The 25,816-nt window shown below is 41.5% G+C and overlaps 1 protein-coding gene across 4 annotated transcripts in view; it reads left to right on the top strand.

Moving 5' to 3' along the window:
- XPO1 (exportin 1) overlaps positions 1 to 25,816 on the top strand; it is an 82,083-nt gene that overhangs the window by 36,712 nt on the left and 19,555 nt on the right. For all 4 annotated transcript variants that reach the window (XM_032216697.1, XM_032216696.1, XM_032216698.1 and 1 more), the window contains 8 exons: positions 9,156 to 9,217; positions 9,326 to 9,370; positions 9,453 to 9,634; positions 10,688 to 10,736; positions 10,817 to 10,936; positions 11,045 to 11,173; positions 14,083 to 14,241; positions 23,941 to 24,138. In XM_032216697.1, the coding sequence (XP_032072588.1) occupies positions 9,156 to 9,217; positions 9,326 to 9,370; positions 9,453 to 9,634; positions 10,688 to 10,736; positions 10,817 to 10,936; positions 11,045 to 11,173; positions 14,083 to 14,241; positions 23,941 to 24,138 (944 nt within the window). The remainder of the gene's footprint in view (positions 1 to 9,155; positions 9,218 to 9,325; positions 9,371 to 9,452; positions 9,635 to 10,687; positions 10,737 to 10,816; positions 10,937 to 11,044; positions 11,174 to 14,082; positions 14,242 to 23,940; positions 24,139 to 25,816) is intronic.

The following is a 25,816-nucleotide window of genomic DNA, read 5'->3' as shown; positions in this document are numbered from 1 at the left end:
ACAAACCAAAAAGTAAATAAATAAAAAAAATTTAAAAATCTTTTGCATTATGCTCAGCCTCCCATCATTCTTAAAGTTTAAACAGTGTGAATCATTCCATTTATATTTTGTCCTCGTCCCTTACTTCTTTGATATTTACCCCCATCTTCCTGTAGACTCTCCAGAAAACCTTTCTTAACCTTATATTCAAATATTAGTTTATACAAAAATCAATTTATCTTCAAATACAGAGCAATCTAATCATACTTTCGCTACTCATCTTCCTACCCTTCGTTTCACGTCTCCATTCCACCCAAGCCCAAATTGCATAAGATTAGGATCTCGTTCTTCACTTTAAAATCCTGAGCTTTTTATATTATACTTCAAGCATGTAAATCCGTAAAATGTGTACCCAAAATCCATACCAGTTCGTTCAGTCCCAAGATCCCTTCATCAATATCCCGCTCCACCTTCCTTTCTGCCCCATTCCTCCCAACTCCATTTATCCCAAACCGCAATTCAAATAAATCTTAGTCCCCGCTTTCCTCACAGAAAACACTTCATGCGCAGTTTGGATTGAGATTCAAATAAGTCTTGTAAAAGTCCCGTATAATATCTGTCTAGAATAAGCAATGAGCAATTCCTCATCAGTACACAGCTTTACCATTTCATACCAAACAGAAATAATCAGTCCAAAAGCTTGGAAAGTATTTTAAAGACATCGCTGGATCTATATTCTTTACTCTTCTGCCCTTTCGGAAAGAGAAGGCAACCCTCTCCCTTATGACCACGTGTCCCGCTGCTTTGAAAATATGACTGAATCCTCAGTTTCCGCTCTTCTGCCTCTCCAGTAGGGGGAGAACAACTCCCTCCTTCTTGTAACCAAGTGACTTGCTGCTTGTCTTTCCTTCACCTTGTCCTTCCGCGTTTCCGAGTGAGTCAAGAAGCCCCACCTTCAGAGTTTTATAATAAAAGTCCCAAGCCTCCGAAACAGAATTAATACGAAATCTTTGATTTTCAAATGTAACTGTGATTCCAACTGGAGCTTCCCATTTATACTTTATTTGACGATTTCTGAGTTCTTGGGTTAAAAAAGTATAGCCTCTCCTTGCTTGCAGTATCTGGAGCGGGATCTCTTTAAAGACAAACAAATCATGGCCATCGATTCGGAGCCTGTTGTTGTAAAACTTTTGAGTGATCGCATTTCTGGATTCTCTTGTGAAAAAGTATATAATTATGTCTCTTGGAAGCTGTCGTTGCTCTGCTACACGCGAATTCTGGCGATAGATTTTTCGAATATTCCAATCAAAATTGAGTCCCGGACCTCCCACCGCTTGGCTGAAAGCTTCTACAAAGGTCTGTTTCAAATTCTCTCCTTTCTTTTCGGGCAGTCCTCTGACTCTTATTGCAGACGCCTTTCTGTTATAATTTATCATTGTAAGTCGTGTTTGAGTGTCACTAATCTCTTGTTGCAATGCTTGAATATTAGAAGTCAAATTAAAATTAGCCCCCTCCAAAGTTTCCAGTTTGGTCTCCATTTCTTCGATATAATCTGTCAAAGTAGACGTAACTTCAAACATATCCGCCTTTATTTGGGCAATTTTAGTCTGTATTTTATCGCATAAATCCAGCACAAATTCTTTAATTTCTTGTTTAAAGTCATTAATTATTTGAAAGAAAAGCTCCTGTGTCAAGGAATCTCCAGTAGGTGGCGTAGGAGACAAAGGCAGCGATTTACTAACAAGTTCTTTAAGCACATGCGGGGGGGATTTTTTTGCCTGCTTAGACCTGGGAGGCATTATAGATAAAGGCTGAGAATAAACAGATAAACAGTGTCTTCAGCTGGTCAGTTCTCAATAAATTATTTGTAGATTTTGCTTGTTAATGAGTAGCAGTCTCCGGGGAAATAAAGCCGGTTAAATACGTCATCAATCACCAACACAGTAAAAACGCCATTTTGTATCCCAATTGCGCAGAGAAGTTTCAAAGGAAAAACAAGGCTGGTGTTTAGATAGTTATAAAAAAAAAACTTCACAGGAGTGAGACCCGCTCGTGTTAGCTTAAAAACCATTTATCAATGTCCTGAGTGGGGGGGTCGCCTGTCTAGGGCTGCAAAAAAGCAGCTGCGAGGAACTGGCTGGAGATAAGAGCTCAGTTACGCTGGATCTCTTCTCCGTTCGCAGCCCAAAAAAAAGAAAGAGGGCTGTGAACTACGAATAAATCCTAGCACCTGAGCTTCTGCCTGTCCCTTTCTGCCAGAAAGGGATGATATCTATTGATCTTAATTAGATATACAGACCAGAACTCTGAGAGGGGCTTCGTTGAGCTCCTTCGTCGACAGGCTCCTCCCACAGGAAGCCGCTTTTCATTCTTCAATTATAGTCATACCATACTATTATATTTGGAGCTCTTTAATGAAAAGTTAATCCATAGCTTTTACTACTGGGAAAAAATTCTCTACTCATGGTGCAGCTGGGCAAATTCATGGTGGTAGTTCAACAAGATTCCTCTGGTCAAAATTCTGAGCATAAAACTGCAGTTGGTGTCTTTATCAAGTTTCCTTAATCTTCAGCAAAAGATGTTTACACAATTTCTATAATTTTAAACAAATTAATTATTCAGTTATTCATTCAAAAATACTCATCATTATTAAACAAGATTACAAACATCTCTAGTTTTAAAAATAAAGCTATACAAAGTCTTAACCAAAATTTTAGCATTTTTTCAATTCATTTTTCAAAATACATTATGTTAGTAATTTTTACATTTCTTTCATCTCTTTGTATTATGGTGCATCATTGAAGAAACCTCAAGAGAAAATGAAATCGCATTATTTTCTCTATATTCTGTTCATCATAGCAAAATATCACAATTACACATCTTTAATTTCTTACAAAAATCTCATTAGAATGTAGTCCATCATAAACTTCACTTTTTAAACCCACATACTTAACAATAGTCAAAATTAATATTATGCTCAAATGTTTTCTATGTCAAAAAATAATCATTATTCATAAACCTCTGTCAAGATTTATTTACTCATTTATTTTTTGGGAGGGGGTATGCGCCATCTTATTGTAAAACATTTCTGTTACAAAAATCAACAACCCTTTGGGATAAGATATAGTTCAAATATCAGTCTGAAAATTTAAGGTCACATCTTCCCATTTAACCTTTGCTTGGTTTATGTTAGTTAAACTGAAACCTTTCGTTTTCTCAAATTTCAAAAAATATTTATTTTAAAACATTATATTTTGGGTTTTAGCTTTTAATACTAAATCAGAATCCTCACAAGAAATTTCCTCCTGCATTTTTTCTTTCAATAAAAACAGGAGACTTAAAACATAAGTATTTATAGAATGTCCTTTTTATCTTTAATTTCCATTTTATATTTTACAATCCACATTAATTATATAAAACTTAGCTTTTAAGGATCATAACAATATTTTAATAATTCCATTTATAGAAATGTGATTTATAAAAAAAAACTGCATAATCACACGCACAAAATAAAATTGAAAAATCCAAAACTTTGTCTTGTTCTAAAAGCTAAAATCCCAAATTGATTTTTTAGTCCAAACTAACTTCTGAAATATTGAAAATCAACAGGAGATAAGACTTCATGATTGAGGGAAACCACTCTTCAATTTAAAGATTAATACATTAAATAAAGTGCTTACAAAATAAGTCAGGTTTAGTGTTTGTTTGTCCTGGCTGAACTACAGCATTTAACTTGAAACCCTACCTCCCAACTGGTCATTAACCAGCAATCATAAAAACATCCTTTTTGTGACCTTTCAAGCATCAGCTGTCTGGAGGTCATACGAGTTGATTTTTTTGTTTTATCTTATTTTTGGATTCTCCTTACATCTAGGTAATTATCCAGGCTTCTGAAAATCTGCCCGGACCCCAAAAACTTAACTCAGCCTGGACTGCCACTTCAGGGAAGCTCTTTAACCCATCATTTCCCCATCAGAAATTACAAAATAAAATTTAAATATGAGTTTAAGGACTGTAAAAATAAACCTTTAATATAAATATATACATATATTTATATTATGTGTGTGTGTGTGTGTACACACACACAAACACATACATACATACATACATACATACATTATATATAATGTACAATCTCAATCTTACACAGGAAAAGACCCAAATACAACAAGACCAGCATATTTATATAAATATATATTTATTTACACACACACAAAGAGAGCAAAAGGGTAATTAGAATGCATATTTTGAAAAGCTACAAATAGACTAGAGGTCAAGATATATTTTAAATAAGATTTTGAAATAAAATGTAAGAATCCCTTGGGAAAATTCTTTTGTTTTGAATTCTTTAAAAACACATGATGGTGGGACTTTGAAGGTTGGACACTAGAGGGAACCAAAAGAACTGAAGTTTAATTGTAGAAGAACATATAAATTTGAATTAATACAGAAAATCCTTTTAAAATTGGATGTAATTTGATTTGATTTTGATTTTATTAATATTTGTAGGCCGCCCTTTTCCCTGAGGGGACTCAGGGCGGCTCACATAAAATCGGGAAGGGGAATACAGACATTAAGATAAGACATATAATAAAATAGTAGACAACATACATTCATCATTCGGGAGGGGAACTATCCTTGTCCCCAGGCCTGACGGGCGAGCCAGTTCTTCAAGGCTGTGCGGAAGGCCTGGACGGTGGCGAGGGTGCGAATCTCTACGGGGAGCTCGTTCCAAAGGGTCGGGGCTACTACTGAGAAGGCCCTCCTCCTTGTAGTTGCCAGCCGGCACTGGCTGGCCGATGGTATACGGAGGAGGCCTAATCTATGTGATCTTATTGGTCGCAGGGATGTAATTGGCAGAAGGCGGTCTCTCAAGTATCCAGATCCACTGCCATGTAGGGCTTTATGGGTGACTAATAGCACCTTGAAGCGCATCTGGAGATTGACAGGTAGCCAGCGCAGCTCGCGGAGGATAGGTGTTATGCGGGTGAACCGAGGTGCACCCACAATCACTCGCGCGGCTGCATTCTGTACTAGCTGAAGTCGCCGGATGCTCTTCAAGGGCAGCCCCATGTAGAGCACGTTGCAGTATTCCAGCCTAGAGGTCACAAGGGCCCGGGTGACTGTTGTGAGAGCCTCCCGATTCAGGTAGGGTCGCAACTGGCGCACCAGGCGAACCTGGGCGAATGCCCCCCTGGTCACAGCCATTAAATGGTGGTCAAACGATAGCTGTGAATCCAGGAGGACTCCCAAGTTGCGAACCCTCTCTGAGGGGTGTAAAATTTGACCCCCCAGCCTGAGTGATGGAATATTGGTCGAATCTCTGGGAGGGAAACACAACAGCCACTCGGTCTTTTCTGGGTTGAGCACGAGCTTGTTAACCCTCATCCAGTCCATAACAGCTTCGAGGCCGCGGTTCATCACGTCTGCCGCTTCATTGAGTTGGCACGGGGCGGACAGATACAGTTGAGTATCGTCCGCATATTGATGGTATCTAATCCCGTGCCTGCGAATGATCTCACCCAGCGGTTTCATGTAGATGTTAAATAGTAGGGGGGATAAGACCGAGCCCTGAGGCACCCCATAAGTTAGGGGCCTAGGGGACGATCTCTGCCCCCCCACTAACACCGACTGCGACCTGTCCGAGAGGTAGGAGGAGAACCACCGCAACACGGCGCCTCCCACTCCCACCCCTGTAATGAAGGTTATTTGTGAACACTGGACTCCACAGTTAATTTTAAGAGTGTCTGCCATTATAAACACTTTAAAAAAATATTGAAGAGGAACAAGATTTACCTGACAAGATTGAGACTAATCTGAAAATGGATTTAAAATGGATTTAAAATTGGGGGGCTACAAGAACGATATGATATGAATGATATGAAAAAAAATAGCTGGATATACCAAAGAAACTGGCTGATGTCTTAGTAATTAAAAGGGATATAGAAATAACAAAGAATGACTTGGATACTTGTACTTTATTGGATATATAAAAGAAAACTTGTTGAAATTATGAATAAATTTAATGCAAACAGATAAAGTAAAATGAATGTAAATCATGTTCTAGGATCATGATAGCAAACATGGTACGCATATCATAGGTGGCACATGGAGCCATATCTGCCGGCACGCGAGCCATCAGCTCCAGCGTGCATGTGCACGCTGGCCAGCTGATTTTTAAATTCTAATAAATTCTAATTATAATTTTTGACCTTCCAGAGGTTCAGGGGAAACCATTTTTGTCCTCCCCAGGCTCCAGGAAAGCCTCCGGAGCCTGGGGCGGGCGAAAAACGGACCGAACCGGCCAACCAGAGGCTTGTTGGGCCTGTTTTTTCTCCTCCCCAGGCTCTGTGTGGTCATGCACGCATGCATGGGGAGCACAAGTAAGCGGGGTGCATGGCATTGTGGGTGTGGCACAATTTTGACACGTGTTTACAAAAAGGTTCGCCATCACTGTTCTAGGACATTTTTGAAGGAAGGGATTGAAAATCAAGATAGTTAAAAGTAAAAGGAAATTTAAAGTTAGTTTTTTTTTCTTTCCGTATTTTATTTTCTTTCTTTTGGTTTTTATTTTATTTTATTGTAATGTTTAATAACATTATTTTAAAAATTGTAAGCATCATTCTTTGCATTTTTCCTCTCCTAAGGGGAATACCCTGTTAACATTTCCTATATTTTGAGAATTTAGTATCACTTGTGGAAGGAGGCTATTTATTGGTCTCTATATATGTTTGTAAGTTTTTCAAAGAAATATTTTTTCCCTTGGATTGCTTGGTGCTGTGATTGGTAAGAAAATACAATTATTGCTCTTGAGAAAGAACGGGAGGCAAAAGTATATGCGATAAAAAAAGAATGTTGTTGGGAAACAGAAAACAGAAAACTCCAAAATACAAAATAAAATCATGGAAAATTAAAAGAGATTAGCAGATGGGAACTGAAGAATTGACAGTAAAATTAAATAATCCAAAATATGATAATCTGACTACACAGGTGCCACAATTTGCCAGAGCAGCAGGGTTTGTGGCTTTCCACAGTAAGACATATGGAAAATTATGAAGGATGATCTATTGTGTTATAAAAGGACACTTCTTATTAGCTGTACTACAGATATCAGAAATGTTCATACCAGTGCTAGATTTAGTATAGATACTGCATTTTCAAGAATAATGAAGAAAATGGCAGCATTGGACAGGGAACATGAAATTGTTTAGTGGACATTTTTGTCTTACAGCTTGAAAAAGAATGCTAAAAAATTGATTAAAAGATCTAATAGAATTTTACTCACGCATGTTGGAAGCACTAAGGATTAGCTAGGAACATCACTGTTGCCCAGGGGATGCCCAGTTGGGGACTCCTTGCACCTCCCCATCAATGTACCCACTGAAGTGGTGCCTATCTACTTGCAGTTGCATGCTTTCAAACTGCTAGGTCAGCAGGCCCTGGAGCTCATAGAATTTTACTGTATTTAGGAAATAATTTAGAAAATATATTTTTCCCACCAAAACATGGCTGCATAAACTTGTGGGCAAGTTACTGCATTCATACCTACACACATCCTTAAACATAGTCACAGAAAGTGTCTGGGCACTAAACTGTCAAAAAAAGAACAAATCATAATATTCAAATAAATGTAATTCCAATAGCTTAAGAAGAAGAGAAAATGTGAATGCAAATAATAATAGAATAGATTTCTACTCCTGGGTTTCCTAGAATTTATAAAATAGCTTACTTTACAGGGCGGGGCATAACCTTTTCCTAGGGGGTCACAGCAAGATCGACAGCAGTTTACAACTTCCGCGACACCTCATTTTAAAGCCCATAAAAAACTGAATTGAATGAGCTATTAAATGTTAAATTTGCTTTAAGAATGGCTGGAAAATTCGATTCGGAAGAACAAAGGATCATTGACAGAATAAAATGCATTGCCTTTCGAGAGGCTCGCGATGCTGGAGCGACGTTTATCAATCGAAAATGGATTGCAAACAAATTGAAACGTCATCCGGATTGGGTTACTGATAATTGGAAAAAAACAGCCCAAGAATGTTTCACAAAATTTGGTGAGGCTGTCTTTCTTCATGACAAAGCTCCTTGCATGCGTGCAAATGCGACTCAGCAATTGTTAAAGGAAAACAATGTCGAATTTTGGGGCAATGACGTCTGGCCGGGAAATTCGCCAGATCTCAATCCGGCAGAGAACATTGGGGCCATAATTAAGGATGAAGTGGAAGCTCTGATGATTCAGGAGCAAGGTCAAAATCGATATTCGGTTGAAACTTTGAGAATGAATTTGGAAACTGTGTTGAAAAATCTGGAAAATCGAACGGAACTGTTTGAAGATTTGTTGTGTTCTTATCCACCTCGTTTGAATGCTGTTCGAAGGGCTAATGGTGGTCATACTGACTATTAAATCGTGTCAATAAACTCAGTTTTTGATGGGCTTTCGAATGGTGTATGAATTATTTGTGTTGTTATTACAAGTGTTGCTGTGACCCCCTAGGAAAAGGTTATGCCCCGCCCTGTATAATTGCTTAATAGTGACTGCTTTTGGAAGAAATATATTTGATGATAAATTATGCTAAAAGTTGTTGAGGGTGTATAGGTGTCCTAAGGAAATGTACCGGCACATTGATGAAATAATGTAGACACCAATTAGAGAGATTTATAAAACACATTTTAAATTAAACCAACTCTATATACGATTAGTGTGGATAGATGAGGTACAGTCTTGAACACTGATGATACTTAACTGTACTCAAAGTTGAGAGTCTCAGGGGAACATGTTAGATAAGGTAAAGTTAGTAGGGGCAGCATAGGAATCTTGGGAGAGAAGACAATAGCTTCTCAAAAGATTGCCATTGATCAAATAAGTGACCACCAAGAACTGAATTATATTTCCAGGTTTCCCATGCCCACTCTTCATGAATTTAGCCTTTAGGGCTCTTTCAGTCATAAATTTAAACTTCTAGTTGCTAAAGTTTCAGAAGTTCAGTGTCTCTCAAAATTCAAGATATAATTCTTTTTTTAAAAAAAAAAAAGATTGTTATATGTGAAAGCATGTATGTGAGATAGATGCAACCTAATTGGCAGTTGATCGTTTACCGTTTCTTTATGTAGCTGTTGTTTACTATTAAGTTATTATCATTTACTATTAATTAATTTTTGTTTACTGTCTACAGGTATCAAAAAGTATGTTGTTGGCTTAATTATCAAGACATCCTCTGATCCAACATGTGTTGAAGTGAGTAAAAGTTCCTTGGGGATACAAAGATGGTCCTTGTAAATTAAATAGGATATATCTTAATTTCTTTATTTTTCTCCCTTATCCTCTCCCTTCTCCCTCATTCAGAAAGAGAAAGTATACATTGGGAAATTGAACATGATTCTTGTTCAGGTGAGTCAAATTTCTGGTCTTTATATATTATTTAAGTCTGGAGTAATAATTGTTCACTATATTCACTTTTCATATTTTTCAGATACTAAAACAAGAATGGCCAAAACATTGGCCAACATTCATCAGTGATATTGTTGGGGCCAGCAGAACAAGTGAAAGCCTTTGCCAGAACAACATGGTCATCTTGAAGCTATTGAGTGAAGAAGTTTTTGATTTTTCCAGTGGACAGATAACTCAAGTGAAAGCCAAACATTTAAAGGACAGGCAAGTGATTAATATAAGGAGTATACCAGAAATGCAAGTTTGAATTGTAATTAAAAACAAATAAAATTCTCCACCTAATGTCAAAGATCCTTGAACATAAGAAGGTGGTATCAGTTAAGATACATTTTATTGAATTGTGCTCCTTGATACCAAGAAGCCATTACTTCCCATTTCCTCTGTCATAGTCTCTTACTTTCCTGTGCCAAAGAAGATACATGCCAGACAACTCCATAGTAGCTGAGCTGCTTCACTTAAAAAATGCTGAGCCTTGTTCTATTTTGTCCAGAACTTCCTACCTCAGCAGTCATTCTGCATCTTTGGTGAAGTGCAGAATTTCCTTTGGTGATTCTGCCAGTTTTATCTTTACCTTTTCTTTTTGGGAGAAAAGGGCTAGTAAAGTTTTTAGATTAACAGCTGGAGATTTCCAGTTTCTTATGGATATACATAGACTGTTGAATTTCTAATCAATGTTTTTGTTTTGAATATATTTATAAGGGTTTAAAAAGTGTCCTGTTGTCATTTAACTGTGTTTGTATTTTAAAGTTGTGCTGTAGAAATTGTTTATTTTTAAAAGTAGTTTAAATGTTTATTATATCATTTAATTCATATTTAGCAATTGAATTGGTAATAATATGGCATGATAATACAAACAGCTAGAGAAGAACCCCTCATTTCATTAGGTGCTGAAGGGCCCCTCATTTCACTAGGTGCAGTGGGAGTGGACAAGATACTAGGAGTTATCTGTTGGGACTTCCCTTCTTAGTAACAACTTGCCCATCCAGGGTGAGGGTGATTCCCATTCATGAGCTCCTGGATGCTTATTCCAAAAGCCTTTGGGGATTGATTAATGTTATCATTATATATATATTGTTTGAATGGAAATAAAACATTCAACTGTCCCCATACATCAAAAAATACTGTACATGGGGTGTACTTACTTTCTCACACAACCATAACTTATGCATTAATATCTACATTCCATCTTAGTCCTAAATACTAAGGTGGTAAATGAACTGTCTAATACTAAACCTGATTATTTTCTCTTGCTACTAGCATGTGCAATGAATTCTCACAGATATTTCAGCTATGTCAATTTGTGATGGTAAGTTTTATAATATAATTGTTTATAAGATACCACTTCACAATATAGGTGGATTTTCTCACATATCATTTTATTAACAGGAGAACTCTCAAAATGCTCCTCTTGTTCATGCGACATTGGAAACTTTACTTCGATTTCTCAACTGGATTCCACTGGGCTATATTTTTGAGACCAAATTGATCAGTACATTAATATACAAAGTGAGTACTTGCTATGTGTAGATTAACTTACTGAGAACAAAAATTATATCTTGAGTTTGCCTAATAAATAAGACATTGCCACTTATGTTGTTTTTTCTTCTTTTATAGTTTTTAAATGTTCCTATGTTCCGAAATGTTTCTTTGAAGTGCCTAACAGAAATTGCTGGTGTCAGTGTGAGTCAGTATGAGGAACAGTTTGTCACACTCTTTACTTTAACCATGATGCAGTTGAAACAGGTAACTTTCACATTCAACTATTGATCTTTTCTATTTGCCTGTTAAATAAATAGCAGGTTTCCTTATATATATCCTGCTCATATTGAATAAGCTGCTCTTGGCTTGTTTAAAAGCATTTCCCCTACAGAAGTCTTCTTTTTTTAATTCTGACCAACTGCAAAGGCTTTAATACACAAGTACACATTAATAAGTATACAAAATGTTAAGTGTGTGGTAATACATACTTTTTTAGATTAACAACTGGAGATTGCTAGTTTCTTATGGATACACATAACTGTTATGTTGAACTAATTTCTAATCACTGTCTTTGTCTTGAATATATTTATAAGGATTTTATAAGGGCTGTATTTAGACTCAATCTTGAAAGGAGATAATAATTAGCTCTGGGCTAGACTTTGATGTAAGACCTGAGGTCCTTTTGACCCCAAATGCTTCGGAGTGTAACTCCTAATTGAATTTATATGCTGTTAAGTTCCTATGCCATTCAGAAAAGTCAGGACTGTCATTCAAAATCTTTTATGAATTTATTTTTCTATCCCACCTACCATTTGGAACTACTTTATTTACTTAATTATTGCTATTACTACTTTCTACTACTACTAGAAAATATCTTATAGCCATGTTTAACCACAGATTGATAGCTTATTAAGTGCAGTTCCTGCTCACATTCTGCTGAAATTCTGACATTGGAAAATCTTACCTCTGACTTTCGTAGCATCTGGTCCACTTAGAAGTTCTCCTGGTCTCAAAGATTGATGTAGCCATTCAGGAAATTTTACAGAGTGTCCCAGACTGCTTGCTTAGATAGAAGAGACATAAATTTACAAGAGCATTATGTCATTTTAGTTAAATAATCAGAAATGTATTGGTGTTGATGCACAGAGTTATTTTATTGATTGAGTTTGCTTGTGTGCCATTCACTCCCGAAGGTTTTTGATAGCTAACTTTGACCATTTATAAATATATAAAATAACAATCATATTCATATAAAACATGTAAACACCATGTTCCAGTGAACCTCAGCTGCAGTTAGAATACCCTTCTTCCATGAAAGTAGAAAGGATTTTATTAAAATCTAAGCGGGATATAGTCAATTGAATCTCTTTGACAGGAAGAAGTTTAAAAGAGCAATGGGCTACTGAAGGTTGCTGATAGGTCCAAAATTGTCCAAAACAGTCAGATTAAGCAAAAAATTCCTGATTAATTATGAAAGGAACACTGCTTATTTAAAGAAGCATTGATTACTGACTGGATGCAATCTCCTGCCAATTCATGGGAGGCCTTAACCAACCGTGAAGATCTCATCCACTTGAGACTCTCCGACATAATTCTAATTCATAAGACAAGACCCCCATCATCTCTACGGGTGCTGTCCAGCTGGAATCCAGTTCTCCTCATGTTTATGAGTGGTTTTGTCTGCCAAATGCTGCAAGAATTCTTCACAGTGTTTTTTCAAATGGTATTGATGAATATTCTTCTATTGAAGTCACCTTTAAAAAGCCAAAGGGTAGCATTAAGCCAGTGCCATAACTAGCAAAATGCTTTCTTTCTGCTGCTTGAATCACCTCTGAATATACACCAATGTAAGTTCATGCTTGCACAGATCAGACTGCCTCCAGGGACATTCAATGCATATCTACTACTCAATTTTCCTTAACTGCTCAGTAACCAGTGAGCTGCAATGAACATACAAACAAAAAATGCCTCTCCATTCAGTCCAACACTATGCAGACATCTTTATTCCAGGAGATGACCAGAATTTCATCTGAAAAACCCACCAAATCCTTGAGAAAAGACCTCTTAAAAGCCACAAGATCCATAAAACAGCTGTAGCAGACTGATTTAATAGGTGTTCCTCTATTGCAGGGGGGAGTCGCAGTACAAAATTCCATAGCATAGTGTGAGATCTCTCATGTGTCAATGCCATGGTTGCCATAGCAGCCATAAATTCCAGAGCCACTCCAGATCTGCTGAAGAAACTTAGGTTCCCATTACTATATCTGGGAAAACTTATCAACAATCAAGTTAAGCAGCAACAGTAATGCATACAAGCAGCAAACCAAATTGGGGTCCCTAGCCCAGCCGAATATATTCCAAATATCTTTAGTGTAGCACATCTTAAGTCTGAGATTACAACTTCTCCCTACCTGCTGCTTCTCCAGGAACTGCATCTATTGCAAATGTCAAAAATCAGGTGAACAGATTTCCAACAGGGAAACATGTCATCCTCTTGCACTCAGAAAGTACAGTAAAAGGATTTGTTAATTGCTCAAAATCAGCCTTAACGCTACATCTTTGAATAGTATACTATCTTCAGTTGAAAATACATGTGGGACTTGCAGTTAAATTATTTATAGCTTCAATCCAAAGAAAAGTAAATCAAAATATTTAAGCAAAGCTTTGTTACAGTAAGTGGAAGTATTAGTTGTCATTTCTGAAGGCCAGTCTTGTATATGTATGAGAACTTCCATGAATTTCTCAGATGAAAGTTGTGTTAAGAAGTAGTTTATAACTCTAGGGCAGGCTTTCTTAACGGGTTCTATGGGAGGCTATAATTTAAAAAATACATTTTATGACCTTTATACACTGCAATGCTAGTGCTCAAATTTTAATGCTCTGACACTTGGTGGCAACCTGCTGTTTTGCCATTGTATTTTTTGTAAAACAGATTAGAAGTGAATTGTATATTCAAGTTTTCATATTTTTTGCAAATTTTATGTAAGGATTTATTGAAATCAGAATTTTTTTTCAAGGGTTTCTCCAAGATAAAAAGGTTAAGAAAATCTGTCTGGGGAATAAATACAATGTAATGTCTTCATTTATGTATGTTTTATGTAATACACAAAAATAAAATTATTAGCAGGACTTAACTTTAAGTTCAAGATTATAACTATATTTTACTTTCTTAGATGCTTCCTTTGAACACCAATATACGACTGGCATATTCCAATGGAAAAGATGATGAACAGAATTTCATTCAGAATCTCAGCTTGTTTCTCTGTACCTTTTTAAAAGAGCACGGTCAACTTATAGAAAAACGTTTAAATCTCAGAGAGACGTTAATGGAAGTAAGCTCCTTTTTATTTTTATTCACACCTATGTCAAATTGAAGATGTGGAGTTAAATTTACTTTATTGTCATTGCACCTTGTACAATGAAATTAAATTCCATCTTCAAGTGTACATTATAACTATAAAAATAAAACACAAACACACATCCTTCACATTCTATACAATTGAATTGAAAACCTGATACTGCATTTGTATTGCACTATACAGTAGAATTCAATATTGTTACTGCCCTGGGATAGAAGCTGTTTTTCAGTCTATTTGGTCCTTGTTTTTATTATCCTGTACTGTCTGCCAGGTGGTAAAAGTTCAAAAAAAGGTTGCCCAGGATGAGATGGATCTTTAAGAATGTTTTGAACTTTCCTAAAGCTCTTCCAAAGAGGGGAGAGGGCAACCAATGATCCTCTGAGCAATGATGTTAACTCTCTGGAGCACTATCCTATCTGCCACTGTGCAGTTGGCAAACCATGCACAAGTGCAGTAAGTTAAAATACTTTCTATGGCACAGCAGTAGAAGGTCACCAGCAGTTTTTCATTCGGTTATTGTTTCCTGAAAAGACTCAGTTAGTATAATCTCTGCTGGGCCCTTTTGACTAGTGCTGCAATGTGAGTGCCCCAGGTCAACTCTTCTTTTATGATAACACCCAGAAACGTAAAACTGGCCACTTGCTCCACTTGGTCTTTAAGCACACCAGCAGGACTGGCAACTTTTTTAAGGTCCACAGCTCTCAGAATGCTCCTCACCTCCTGTTTGTCCACAATTAGGTGGGGGCTACAATGAGCTGGTGGTTGTATTTTAGCTGTCTCTGATGTCTCCACTTCAAAGTGAGCAAAGAAATGATTCAGCTCCTTTGCCAACAAAGTATCCCCCTCAGCACGGATGGCATTGGTCGGTTAATGATTGGTAATTTGTTGAATCCGTTGCCACACCTGCCTCATGTTATTACTATAAAAATTATCCTCAATCTTCCTCTTATAAGCAGTCTTGGCCTTCCAAATACCTTCCTTCAGACTGGCTCTGGCAACACTGTATCTTGCCCCCATCCCTGGACCTAAAGGCCTTGGTCCTGTCAGACAAGAGGCACTGGACTTTCTTTCTTTGGAGAACAAATACCAAAACTTGGTTTGATGCAAGTTGTAAAATAGACCAATTGAGTATTTCTATTCCATTTTAGTTTATCTTTCTATCTCATAAGTTTGATTAAAAGTATATTGAGAGGTGGGAGTCAAACATGATGGCTGTCCAACTGTGAGTAGGAAATCTGATAAATCAATGCCTCAAGCATTCTATCAACTACGCAATTGTTCCAATCTAGATATTTATATTCTATCCGATCAGTGCAGGTACTGTAACTGCATAAGAAATTGTAAAGTTTTTTTTTTAATCTGGCTGTCACCTTTTTCTTTTTTAAAACGATTTTTATCTCTCAGCCTTTCAGAGATCAAGTGGGGGGGCGGTGATCTATCCTAAAGAAGAAAACTATGTGCTTGGCTTCATAATATAAGAACTAAACGGTTTGCAGGAAAAGATATGAACATTGCGCAAAAGCCATTTTGCTTTCAAATTTTAAAGGCAAAACTGGGACTGCACATTGGGAGTGATAGGGCTATATGCAGCTGGTGGCATTATGCTTACAGATGCTTCTTGTGGGGCTCAGATAAGGGAGATGTAACTCGTGATCATGTCTCATTTATCTGGATTGATACTATCAATCATGGAATCCTGTTGGATCATCCTGGGTATGGGAGGCACTGTGGTAACCTTATCTCCCAGAACAATTGTGATGATGAGATGGTAGTTAAGCCTTACTTTATGCACTTCCTCAAGGATTAGCATTTTCCCTGCTCCTATTTATAATCTTCACATGAGGCTTTAGAAGAAATAATATTAATGGGGCCACATATCAATATACAGATGTTACCAGTTGACCTCTGGTGAATTAGGTGATATTGTGGTAAATCTGTTCCATTGCCATTACCCAAAAATGAGCCTTGCAAGCCCCCTCCCCCAAATAAATCCTAGTGAAGGGGGTGGGGGTGGCCAGCACAAGAGGTGGCAAGCATACATGAGTTGACTGTCTGGCAGCAGCTTGTGCAGCCCAGGTGAGTTGATTACTTATCCAAGCAGAGGTGGAGGGAGACACGCAATTTGGAAAGCCATGTGGGTCGCGAGAAAGCTGAGAGTCGAAGGGCCAGAGTGGGCAGGTGACCACGAGAGGTTCATCTTTGAGTCTCTCGGCTTGCCTGCAGCATGTCAAGATCGCCTTCTTTCCACGCCTCTGCCTCCATCTGCTGCCAGTGCCGCCATGCGAAGCCCAGCCCATCAACTCGGCTTTCCCGCAGCACATCTGGATTGCCTGCTTCTCTCTCCTGCGCCTCTGTACATCTGCTGCTTGTACAGGAAATCAACTCACCTGAGGTGCACGGGCTGTGCAATCCCAGAGTGTGCCGACCAAGTAACTGGCAGGCTGCAGGTGCTGTGATACCGTCGGTCCCCTCACGCTTGCCACCTCTTGTGAACACGCCAGGGGCAGGGTGCCCAGCCAGACTGATCACCCTGAAATTGTGCTTCCCTGAAAATAAGCCCTAGTGCTTACTTTGGAGCCCAAAAACATAACACCAGGTCTTATTTTCTGGGAAACACTGTAGGTGTTAGATTATGGATGGGAAGAAACTAACACTAACAAAAGCAAATTATTTTGGATTCAAGCACTTTATATTTCTGGAGATTCACTAGGAAATGCACTTTCCTATAAAAATTTTGTGCATAATTTGGGAGTCCTCATGCTGCCATTACTTAAGCAACTGAAACCACAGCTTGAAGAATGTTTGCGTAGGTGCATCTGGTGCATAATCAGGATGTCCTCCTCCAAGTCACTCATGACTTAGTCACCTCTCACTTGGACTGCTTTACATGGGATTCCATCTAGAAACAAGAGCTTAGTCCAAAATACAGTGGCACAAATTTATTTAATGTATTTATATGTCACATTTACATCCCACTGCAGTTTTATGTATTTCTGGTTGCAGTTCAAGATATTGGCTATTAATTGTAAAGCTCTGCATGACTTGTGACCTAGAAACTTACAGGACTGCCATTCTCCAATTAAGTGATCTCATATTATGGGACTTCAGAAACAAATCTGCTTTGTGGCTGCCTCTGCACCCTTATAATAGCATTCTTCAAAAAATTTGCGTTGATCTTGGGAGTAGATTTGTGGACACTCTTCGAATATTGTCTTAATTTTGGTTGATTGTGGAGTTTTGCTTCCCCAACATGCTTCCATATTTCTTGTATTACTTTTGCCCTTGTCTATTATTTTAAATTGCATTCATTTAATGTTGTACATTACCTAGAGGCCCTTCTATGGTTAGGCAGCTTATAGGTAATGGTTGAGTGGATGAATAATACTGCCTGCCCTGTTCTCTGTGTGCTGCTTGGGGAATGTAAGCATGGGTTAACTTTGTCCATTAGCCTTGAGACTGAGTTATGCAAATTGCTGGCCACGCCTCGTCTGACTGGACTGGTTCAGTTTTTTTAACTCAGTCCAGCCTAAAGAGACGCAAAATAATTCGCTCTAGGTTACTAGATAGATTCATCATTATTATTTCACAAATTCATCATTATTATTTCAGCTTGGATTCCACTTCGCCGGATTGAGTTCCCCTCAGGGTAAATATCTCTGCAAGGGGTTCCTTTCTCCTCAGTTACAGTGACGAGTGGATTTTGGCGTTCCCGGAGCCTTCGGGGCCAAGGAACCTCCTTGTTGGAGGCAGGGGTGCGCCATTGTTTACTGTGGGAAGGTTGGTTCACCGCCTTCATGTTGTCTTGCCGCGGTTGGGGTTCGGTTCGCCGCCCCGCGCCGGCCGCTCTCACCGCTGTCTGCCTCCCCCCCTCGAGATTGCTCGACAAAATGTGGAGCCCGGACACCCCGTCGGAGTCTCTGGAGGCCCCGGGCGCAGTCGCTGGCAAGAATCGAGGCAGGCATTTTCCATTCTGGCAACTGCCTTTGTGCCTCGCCGATTTGAATCTCCCGCCTTCGCTGTGCTCATGATGGCCATTTTGGGTTGCGGAGGCCATTTTGAAGCCCTTTTTCATGCCAGACAACCAGTCTGGCTGGACGTGGCTTCAGTTTCCCACCCACAGTGACATAGAATCACCAGATTCATTGCTCCACAGAGGTCCATTCTACTGGAGCACGAGTTTGATCCCTAACAGCCTCTGTTTCGATTGCGATCAACATTTGGCATTCAATGAACGTGAGCTTGAGCCCTTTCAACTTAGCTTACATGGCGGATCGTTCTATTACCGGGGGCAGCACTGGGGTTCCACCTCTCCTCAGTTGTTCTCCGATGCCACTGGGGCCTCATCTAGAGTGGGTAGGGCTTCCACCAGGGCCGCCAGCCTCAGACCCCGGGCCACCTCAGCAGCTCCTGCCAGGGCCTCTAAGTGCACCAGTGTCCAAAAATGGGCCTAGGGATCCCTCATCTCCCAGGTCCCCTCCCATCCTACTGCCTCAAGGGCCTTCTACCTCCGGCCTAGCTGGAATTCAAGGTTGATCGCCAGACCTTCCCCGCTCTCAGGATCTTACAACTGCAGGGCCTGGCTCAGGCGTTCAGGGCTCATCTGATTTTCCAGGGCCCAGCTCAGATCCGCCCCCCCTCCCATTCAGGTGCCTCAGCCACCTTTACTCCCACGGCTGCTGGCAGCAGACCGGAGGATAACCCAGAGTTTGATCTCAGGGATATGATTGCCACTGCCATATCTAGGGGAGTGGATGCAGAGTTACAGCATAGGAGTCAACGTCCTAAAAATGTGAACCTTGCCAGGGATTCAGCCACCTCTCAGGATGCCCCCCCTCCTCTCCCTTTCCTTCCATCTACAGCGAAGGGTCTGTTTTAGCGGGGGGGGGAGGTGAGATTTGGGGGAGGAAGGTGAGATTTTGGATTTGGAATTATCGGATGAAGAAGGGCTGGTTCAGGATAATGTTCCCTTCTTGGGCCTCTTCAAACCAGCCCTATTCAAGTCTCTTCTTTACAAAGCCAAGGCCATCTCCAATTTGGGGGGGAGCAACCACCCAGGCCAGCACCGACATGGGCCTTGATCCCACGGGGCGCTTGTTCGCTGAACAGGTGCAAGAACAGGAGACTATTCCATCACCCAAATTGTTTTTGGACATAATCCAGAAACTGTTGGCTCACCGCAGTTTCGCCCCCCAGCAATGGCAATAGAAAGCTTTATGCTTCCACGCTGGAATTGGACACCATTTTACAGTTTCCCACTGTTGACCGACCGATAGCGGCCTTGGATTCCCCTGCCCTTATTCCATCTGAAATTTTAGAGGGATTGAAGGCAGAGACCGCAAGGCGGAGCTTGTTATTCGCAAAACGCACCAGGCAACTGCCTGGGCATTGCGTGCCGCTACGGCGGCCTCATTCTTCAATAGAACTTCCTTAGTTTGCGTAAGACAACTTCAGGAGAGGTTAGGATCAGAGGACCTGCACCTTCATCAGGATGTGGTCAAACTGGTGGCGGCTTTGGAATTCTCGAATGCAACACTCAATGCGGCCAACTTCGCGTCCCGAGCTGTGGCATCCAATATAGCTTCTCATTGCTTGTTATGGCTACGCCATTGGCAAGTGGATGTACAATCCAAATGGCGCCTTGCCTCCACCCCCTTCAAGGGCAGTTCCCTATTTGCTGCAGCGCTGGATCCTATACTGGTTGAAATGAGGGAAAGCGAAAGGTGCTGCCCTCGACCACTAAGCACACGGATTGGAGGCAACAACCGTATCCTTGGAGGCAGCCCTTTTGTTTTGGGGAGTTGGGGTACTCATCCCTCCTACACCCCTTTTCTAATAGATTTTTTTCCCAATCCCAGGACAGGTTTCAGGACAGGTCCAATACTAGGGACAGAGGTAGGAACCAGCACCAACAACAGGCCCAGGCCTGGCGGCCCTTTTGTGGCGCCAACAACCGGTCCTTTCGTAGGTACTGGTGACTCGCTAGAGGTTGGCCCTATTGGTGGGCGCTTAACTACCTTTGTTCGCCAATGGGAAGCCACAACCTCTGATGCCTGGGCTCTTCAGACTGTGAGGCTGGGCCTCATTCTGGAGTTCCTGGCCATTCCCCTGAGACGTTTCATCAAATGTCCAGTACCCAGGTGCCAGCTAAAGCGACGCCTGATGGACACGGAAATCAAGCATCTCATTTCCATCAGAGCAATAGAACAGGTGCTGAGGGGACAGGAGGGTCTAGGTTTCTACTCCATACTATTCCAAGTTCCCAACGCCTTGGGAGGATGGCAGGCCATCCTAGACTTGAAACGGCTCAATTTCTACCTCAAATACCAAAAATTCAAAATGCAATCACTCAAGAGTATTCTGACGAGCATTCGCCAAGGCGATCTCACCTCCATCGACATCAAGGATGCCTACTTGCATATTTCAATACATCCAGCCCACCGAAAGTTTCTGCGCTTCCACTTCGCGGGTCATCATTTCCAGTACCGTGCCTTACTATTCAGCCTATCATCAGCCCCGCGGGTCTTCACCCAACTGCTAGCAGTAGTTGCAGCCTTGCTGAGGTCGGTTCCCCTAAGAGTCATTTGTTATCTCGATGACATCTTAATCTTACCGTCTTCCCGGAACCAGGCCTATCGTGACTTACATCTGACAATCGACGCCCTACAGGATCACGGATTCGTGCTGAACTTTCCAAAAAGCCACCTGCACCCGATCACGTCCATGCTACATCTCGGGGCAGTCATCAACTTGGAGACTTGTCTGGTCTCTCTGTCGAGGGAGAGACAGCAGAGCCTGCAACCCCTGGTGAGTCAAGTGCTCAAACAGAGGTCACCTTCCCTTGCAGTATTGTCCCAACCTCTAGGGAAGATGATATTTTGCATAGATGTTGTACCTTGGGCATGGTTCCACCCACAACCACTGCAGTGGTATCTACTCCCATTCTAAAGAGCTCACACCAGTCACACTCCAATCATGATTCGCTTACCGACCAAGGTATTCCTATTGCTCTGTTGGTGGCTGTCATCCCGCATCCTCAAGGGATGCCTTTTCAAGGAACCGGAGCGGATTGTCGTTACAACGGATGTGAGCCAATTCAGGTGGGGGGTCCACGCCCTGAACCGAAGGTCGTTGGACTGTCCGGGAGCTGAACAACAGCATCAATTGGCTGGAGCTACAGGCCATCCGCCTAGCCCTCCGTGAGTTTTGACACATGGTCCCCTCCAACCATGTACTGATACTCACCGACAACGTGGCCTCCAAGGCGCATATCAACCGCCAAGGTGGCACGAGGTCCAAACCCTGATGATGAAAGCAGAGCACCTACACCACTGGGCGGAGAACCATCTGTTGTCAGTCTGAGCGGAACACATATTGGGCACTGCAAACATCCAAGCAGACTGGCTTAGCAGGGCCACGGTGGATCAGGCGGAGTGGAGCTTGCACCCAGCCCTGTTCCAAGAACTGTCCCACTGCTTCAGCCACCCGCAGAGGGACCTGTTCGCCCAACCCGAAAACACACACCTGCCGTGTTATTACACCAGGTACCAGGAGCAGAAGGCACCAACGCTCTCCAAAGCCCTTGGCCGTTGGGCCTCCTTTATGCCTTCCCGCCTCTGCCAATTGTGCCGCTGGTCATACGGAAGATTCTGACAGAACAGGCGGAAGTGCTGCTGGTTGCACCGATGTGGCCATGACGCCCCTGGTATGCGGACCTCGTCCATCTGTCCATCTCTCGCCCGTGGAAAATTATGGACGACCGGATATCCCTCTCGCAAGGAGCTCTCATCCACTCGAAGCCACAGCTGTTACAGTTAGCCATGTGGCATGTGAGCGGGCGATCCTGAGTCAGCAGCATTTCTCTGATAGGGTCATCTCCATGATCCAGGCGGCTTGCCGCCCGTCAACAACACACATCTACCTGGCGAGCATTCCCTGCAGATGGTGTCGGGCACCGGGTGAGGACCCAACTGGGGCGACCACAGGTTTTGGATTTCCTACAGATGGGCATGGACAAAGGACTAACACCTAACACCCTCCGCCGTCAAATTGCGGCTCTGTCTACCGTAATTGGTGGTGGGCAAGGCCAACCCCTAGTTCAACATCCGGGGGTGCGGGCCTTCCTGAAGGGAGTGGCGAACCTTAGCCCACCTAACGTTCATCGCTATCCTACCTGGGATCTCTCCCTAGTACTAAATGCCCTTACGGCGGCTCCATTCGAGCCTATTCGGACCATCTCCCTCAGGTTACTGATTCTTAAGACTGTCTTTTTGGTAGCCATTACATCGGCCCGGCGTGTGTCCGAGTTGGCGGTGCTCTCCGTCCGAGACGACCTCTGCATCTTCCATCCAAGCAAGGTCGTATTACGTTTGGACCAGACCTTTATTCCAAAAGGCAACTCGTGGTTCCACAAGTCCCAAGAAATCTCTCTCCCAGATTTCTGTCCACAGCCATCTCACCCCCGAGAACGGCATTGGCATCATCTCGATGTTTGTCGTTCACTTCTCCACTATGTGAAACGCACTGCGTCGTTCAGAAGGACGGAGGCCCTGTTTGTGTCCTTCCAACCTGCTACCGTGGGCCATAAGGCATCGTGACATATCATCGGCCGCTGGTTGAAGGCGTGTATTGCCCTAGCCTATGACTGCCAGACCCGACCAGTTCCCAGTCATATTACTCCCCATTCTACTAGGAGTGCACCCACGACGGCGGCCTGGGCAATGCAGGCCTCGGTGGAAGACATCTGCAGGGCAGCGCCCTGGTCATCACCGTCACCCTTTATCTATCACTACAAGGTGGGTGTTTATGCCTCGGCTGAGGCATCCTTTGGACGGCACATGCTGCAAAGGGTAGCTTCTTCAGCTACGGCATCAGACCAGCCTCGCTCCCGCTCCTGAAGTGTATTGCTTTGGCATGTCCCATGCTTGGATTCCCCAAGCAGCTCACAGGAGAACGACCGTTGACTTACCTGAACGGTCCTTCTATGTGCACTGCGAGGGGAACCCAAACCCGTCTTCGGCTATTCTGGGCCTGGACTTCCTTTTTTCCTATGACATTCTGACTTACCTTGACTTCTAGACTTATTTTGCTTCTCTCAAGCCGGCTGATCCTTTGTGCAAAACTGAACCAGTCCAATCAGAGGAGGCGTGGCCAGCAATTTTTATAACTCAGTCTCAGGGCTAATGGACAAAGTTAACCCATGCTTGGATTCCCCTCGTAGCACCCATAGAAGGACTGTTCAGGTAAGTCAACGGTCGATTTATGAATTATTTCATCTGAACACGTTCCATGTTCTTTTTTTCTGTTGTAGTGATCAGTATGGATAAACTATTTGCTCCTTTTTTGGATGGATGGATGGATGGATGGATGGAAGTTTCTGAAAATATAAATATAGACACAGCAGAAACAGCCTTATTTATTCACTCGCCTCATCTGTGGTGATTTGCAATTTCATGCAATAATTTTAATGCCAAAAATATATATTAAATGCTGGAATTCTATGAGATTTTAATGTACTTGATTTCAGCAATTTTTTAATTTTCTTTTTGCAGAGGGTTGTAGATAACAATTTCAGAGCTACTACTTCATAACTACTTCATTTTAGGGATATTTTGAAATAATCTGACCAATTTCTAAACCTTTTACTAATTAAACTCCAAAATAAATTTATATTAGGCTCTCCATTACATGTTGCTGGTATCTGAAGTAGAAGAAACTGAAATCTTCAAGATTTGTCTGGAGTATTGGAATCATCTGGCTGCTGAATTATATAGAGAGAGTCCATTTTCAACATCAGCTTCTCCATTGCTATCTGGAACTCAGCATTTTGATGTTCCTCCCCGGAGACAATTGTATTTGCCTGTGCTGTCTAAGGTAATTGTAATCACCAGTTTATTTATACTTTCTATAAGTATGAAAAGAGTTTACTGCAGTACCTTACTATGACTTAGGAGCTGTGAGTTCCTGGAGATACATGGCCAAAAACTGGAGATACTCTTATCTGGAACTCTAGATGGTGATTCACTACTCCACTTGGATGTTGTGTACAATTTGGGGGTGCTTCTGGATTCCTAACTCTTACTTGAAGAGCTGGTGATTCTGTGATTAGGCTTTATACAGCTGTGCTAATTACACTGTTTTTTCCTGAATTGGGAGGACCTGCTCATGGTAATTAAAAGTTTAGCCACTCCTCAATTGGATTATTGCATCATGCTCTATATGAGCTGTCCTTGAAAACTAGACAAGCTTCAGTTGTTTCAGAATGCAGTAGTGTAGGTAGTTATTGGATTTCCACATTACACATATGTAGCACTTCTACTCTGCAAGCTGCATTGCTTCTCTACATAGAGGTTCCAGGTGCAAATCAGGATGCTGATTATGGCCTATAAAGTCCTGCCTGGCAATGGCCTGGTTTATTTGTTAGGTTGCCTTCTCAAGCATATCTGTCCATCCAACATACTCCAAGAGAAAAGACCTACTCTTCTCTGAAGCAATGTCACCTTTGAGATACAGGGGACATGCTTTTTGGTGGTAGCCCTTCTTCTTTGGAACACTTACCTCAATACTACAGTTGACCATAACCCCAGAGCCCTTTAAAACAGTGGTCCCCAACCTTTTTATCGCCGCGGACCAGTCAGCCTGTGATAATTTTACCGTGGCCCGCTGAGCGCGCGCAGGGGTGGGGGGGAGGGGTGGGGGGGCGTTGTTCACGATGACACATTGATTGTTTATATATCAGATTGTTTTGATTAAACAACTTTTATTTTATTGTATTTAAACATGCCTTACAAAATAAAATACAATTACATAAATATAAAGTGCTTTAACATTTTAACAGTTAAACTTTAACTAAGCTCTCTAGTTACTAGAATCTACTGAATCAATGAGAACCCTGAGCTTGTTTTTCTGCAACGAGACGGTTCCATCTGGGGGTAATAGGAGACAATGACACCCGAAGTGTCTTGCTTATGTCCAGTTTATTTCGTTGTTTTGTTTTGGTTGCTGTCACTGCAGAAAACCCCGCTTCACACAGATAGGATGTTGGAAAAGGCAAAAGGGACTTAAGAGCTGTAGTGGCAATCTCAGGATATTCCGCCATGACTTTAATCCAGAACACCGGCAGAGTTGTTGTCTCAAATGCAGTTTTAAGGTCACCGTCATTTGCAATCTCCAGCAGTTGATCTTCTTCTTGCACAGACATGCTAAATTCGTCTGGTTTGTTGACAAATGGGTCGCGGATCCATTCCTTACCAGTTCGTGGGTCTTTTGTGGTTGGGAAGTAGCGCTCAAACTCTTCTAAAAGCAAAGACAGGTGATCGTGCACCAACTGGGAGAATGAATGCTCAGGCTCAGTCTCTCCTAAAATCCCCGCTAATGTCTGAAACATGTCCAAAATGCCTCTGTTCACACGCCGTCCCCACAACTCCAGTTTGGCTTTAAATGCAGCTACTTTGTCAGCCAACTTGAAAACAGTTGTCATTTTCCCCTGAAGGGACAGATTGAGTTCATTGAGCAGGCTAAATATGTCACACAGGTAAGCCAGTTTTGCAAG

This window comes from Thamnophis elegans, chromosome 4 (assembly GCF_009769535.1).
Source record: "Thamnophis elegans isolate rThaEle1 chromosome 4, rThaEle1.pri, whole genome shotgun sequence".
NCBI classification, from domain to species: domain Eukaryota; kingdom Metazoa; phylum Chordata; class Lepidosauria; order Squamata; family Colubridae; genus Thamnophis; species Thamnophis elegans.
The sequence above is the reverse complement of the archived record's forward strand: the minus strand, read 5'-3'. Positions and strand labels throughout refer to the sequence as shown.